This window comes from Pteropus vampyrus, unplaced genomic scaffold (genome assembly GCF_000151845.1).
Source record: "Pteropus vampyrus isolate Shadow unplaced genomic scaffold, Pvam_2.0 Scaffold53, whole genome shotgun sequence".
Lineage (NCBI taxonomy): Eukaryota > Metazoa > Chordata > Mammalia > Chiroptera > Pteropodidae > Pteropus > Pteropus vampyrus.
Window position 1 is genome coordinate 4,448,168 of NW_011888834.1, and position 4,045 is coordinate 4,452,212.

General features: G+C 36.1%; 1 protein-coding gene and 1 long non-coding RNA gene across 2 annotated transcripts in view; both read right to left on the minus strand.

Annotated features, from left to right (window-relative positions):
- Positions 1 to 179, minus strand: part of LOC111739713 — a 3,895-nt gene extending 3,716 nt beyond the window's left edge. The window contains exon 1 of the long non-coding RNA XR_002780361.1: positions 22 to 179. This is a non-coding gene — a long non-coding RNA (uncharacterized LOC111739713). The remainder of the gene's footprint in view (positions 1 to 21) is intronic.
- The window catches only part of PALLD (palladin, cytoskeletal associated protein), a 355,442-nt gene that overhangs the window by 212,571 nt on the left and 138,826 nt on the right, over positions 1 to 4,045 (minus strand). Inside the window, exons 3-4 of the mRNA XM_011360286.2 lie at positions 1,521 to 1,587; positions 199 to 304 (exon numbers count right to left, since the gene is read on the minus strand). Coding sequence (XP_011358588.1) covers positions 199 to 304; positions 1,521 to 1,587 — 173 coding nt within the window. The remainder of the gene's footprint in view (positions 1 to 198; positions 305 to 1,520; positions 1,588 to 4,045) is intronic.

The following is a 4,045-nucleotide window of genomic DNA, read 5'->3' on the forward strand; positions in this document are numbered from 1 at the left end:
GGATTAAAAGGAGGACTTTACCTATCATTTTCTTTTCTCCCAGTTGTGTTTTCACTCAGAAACAATTTCAAGGGTGTTAACTAGTTAAAATTAAAGATATATTCTTTAGACTTTTTAAAATCAAAACTATATTCTTTAAACCAAGAAGTTTGCTAATCAGTTCGACTCCTCGTGGGCACTGGTCCAAGGCACACTTACTTGTTGAACAGGGACAGATAATGGCTGAATCACAGCTGTTGTCACACCTGTCTTTGGAGACGATGATCCTATTGTCAGGGAAACTGAAGTTGTTTTCTTTTGAGCTCTGGAAAATAGGGAGGCAAGTGTTCAGCGGCAATTTTTTTAAAACAGGAATTATTCTTTAAAACATTTCCACCGATTAGCCCAGTTTTGGTGTGTGTACTTAATCCACTTCACTGTAAGTGCTTCAGAAATGCATAGAAAGGACCTAATAGATATTAGCAAAATAAACGCATGGACAAAAGTAGCTGTATATAACTCAGTTATTATCAGAGAACCTAAAGTAGTGAATTTGAAAATTCTAAGAGATAAGAAAATGCTTAGAAAAAATCCACTCTTTAGCAGTAAGCAGATATTTGAAATCTTTAGGGTTAGGACCCTATATTTAATTCAAAGTTTTGGTTGTCTATTTTAAGTGTAGCAGCTGTTCTTTGTTCTGGCTTCTAATTTTGTTAAGTTGAGTGTGTCTTAGAATTTTTGTCTTTTCTTAGTTCATAAAAGTTAGTGAAGTGTAAAGAAAGGTTAAGGGGAGTTGGTTTCGAGGCCTAGTTTCGTTTAATCGCTGGCTGTGTACTCATGAAGTCACGCAACTTCGCTAAACGACATCCTTATCTGAAACGAGAGGTGGCAGAGTACATATATGATTTTATCAAGGTCCCTTCAGCATTAATACTTGGTGATTAATTGATGCTGAATGGATATAACTGTTATGTATATACTGGCAGATCAAAGGAACTTAGTGACACAGACTCAAAATTCATGGTTTTCTACAAAATTCTGGCAGATTTTATTTGATTTTGGCAAAATATTAAGATATTAATATTTTACTAATAATCCATGTTCTTGTAGGAAAAAGTTTTGATAAATTTTCAAGACTGGATCTAGTTGGAAATAGACTTTATCCAAATAGAAACTCATTTCTGGCCTAATGAGATATTTTTCCAATTTGTATAAATAAATTGATCCTCGTTTACATTTTAGTAGTGATTTAACAAATTTTCTCTCAATGTGATGAATATTTATACAAATGTTTTACACATTTATAACCAGTCAGTTGTCTTTGAAATTAACAGTGAATATGGTTAGAGAGTGGCAAAGCGATGAGAAATGCAGACTTCAAAGTTCAAACTCTTAAGTTAAAAACTGTGTTCCAAGTTCAAGTATTTGATCTTTGATTGACAATGGTCGACATCTTCCTTCAAAGCACAACATGCATGTCTTCCTATCCCAACAATTCTGACATTCTTTGCTATATAACTGATGGAATCATAGGTACTTACTGTGGCATAGCTCCAGGTTTTGATTTGAAAGCTAAATTTTCACTGTCAGAATCTGTTGAACTGGCACCTGAGAGAGTTAAAAATAATAAAAATGTAAGTAGAATCTATAATTACATCAAAGAGTAATGCTCATCTTTAAAGAATAACATGTAAAGTCTTTTTCTGAAATAGAGAATGGTTCAGATCATTTTTACTTGGAGTGTATCTTCAGAAAATCATATTAAAAAAAGAACTACCATGAAAAACTTTCTTCAAAGCAACATGTTTTTAATGCCAGATTTATTATTAGTTTCATTTTTATCACTTTAGTCATCACAACCATATGCTTAAATGACTTATAAACTATGAAATAAATGTGTGTGTATGTATAAAACATCCATGGTTTTAAACTTTGAACTCTTCCTAGGAGATTACATGGTGTGGCTTATTAATGTCTTCATTACTCATTGATTAGGAAATGCTTTCTGACTTTTTGATAAACTAGAACATGATAGTGGGTGGCTTCATTCTTGAATAAGAGTCTCTGATTTTGGATCACGCCTCCCACATTCATTTGCCTCATTACGGTTTTTGAATTAAGGGTCAGATTTTTAGTTAACAAGCAAATTACACTTACATTTTAATGCTCACATATTTTGTGACAAGAGATTTTAGATGACATTTAAGATAACTGTGATGATTAGGAGTATATTCTTGATATTTCTTTTATGAGGCATAGTTAACTTGTGGTAATTAAATTATCTATTTAAAATGCTCTAATTTAAAATACTTGCTTACAGAAAAGTAACCAAATAGCACAGAATTGTGTGATAGAATAGCAAAGATCAGTGGATACCTTTCCTGATGCCATTCGGCATATGTTAACAGTCTGGTATGCATTTTTCAGGTAAATTTAATGTATCAACATACACATACTTATGTACATATTTATACAAATGGAATCACACTATATATACTCTTTTCAATTAGTTATTTTTGCCTATCAATATATTTAGAATATACATGTATACTTAATTCTCTTGGATGGCTGCCTAGTGTTCCTTTCCGTGACTATACTGTGTTTTTCCAACCTTTTATTGATGCTGACAGTCATGTTTAAGTAACTCTGCTGGAATGTTCGCTGTCCCTTCCTATTTAGTTCTATAACTACCACCTAGTGCAGGCTTTCTTCACCTAGGTCCTGGACTACCACAATAGAGTCTTATCTTCTATCAAATTTGTCTTCAACCCATGGCAGATTAACTTTCCTGTCTTCTAGAACCTCCTGCACTTCTACATCCCATAACCCTAATCCAGAGCGTTAAACATACTCCCTGGTGTATACTCCACTGGGTAATGGGAACACAGCAGTGAAGCACACACACACACCTCTACCTCTGCGGAGATTACATTCTTTTGAGAACACAGACAACAGACGAGGTAAATGAATACATGATATGGTGGTGAGTGACATGGAAAAACACAGTGCTGGGAGCAATGGGAATGCAGCGGGATACAATTTTCAGTAAGACGGTAAGGAAGGCTCCACCAAGATGGAGACTTCAAATAAAGATCCAAAGTCGGTAAGGGTAAGGGCTTTCCCTTCTGGATCTTTTCTCATGATGGGACCTTTAGTTATATTATTCACTCTGGCAGGAAACTCCTACCAGTCTTTTTTTGATAGTCTATCTTTTGAGATCAGCCCAGTCACTTTTCTGGGCTCTGTCTTCTCCGAACTCCCAGTGTTCTTGTTTATACTACTCACATCACTTACGATATCGCATCTGCTAGAAAATTATAAGTTCTTTGAGAACTCAAGTGGTGTTAAGAAAGGGAACTACCAATTTTTGAGTACTTACTATTTGCCTGACAGTCTGCTAGGCAGTTTATAGCATTTAATTATTATAATAATGAACTTCACTCACAGGAGCGTTATATCCAATTACAGGTGAAAAAAATGTGAGGAACCAAAAGGTTAAGTAATTTGCATAAGGTCACGTAACTACAAAGCAGTGGTGATGGGATCTGCACTTGTGTTTTTTGAACTCATGCTCCATGACTTTCCCCATACCATATGACTTTCACGTGCGGTGCATGTCTGTATTCCTCCAGGGCTTAGTTTCAGGCCTTGCTCGTGGAGGGCCTGAACTTCTCACCAGAATGAATGGATGGAACTAGAGAACGGCAAAGCTTGTTTGGGGACAGGGAGTGGACCATGCAACGACAGCAGAGCAGCATGTTGGGGGAAACGCTGATGGGAGCTAAGTCTAGAAACACAGGTTAGAACCTGGAATACCACGGCCAAAGTGTTTGGGCTTTAGGCACTGAGAGTAGTGGTGTGGAAAATTAACTGTGCAGGATGAACTGAGGGAGTAAGGGGGAAAAAACAGAGCAAAATAAACAGTGAACCATCTAAATTAGGTGACAGACAAGGAGAAACTTTTAACCACGATGAGGAGGTGGGGGAAGCTGAACAGTGGAAACAGAAATACCAGCAGACTCGGTTATCAGAAAGTCATGATAACCTGAGAGAGATCTATTTTCCA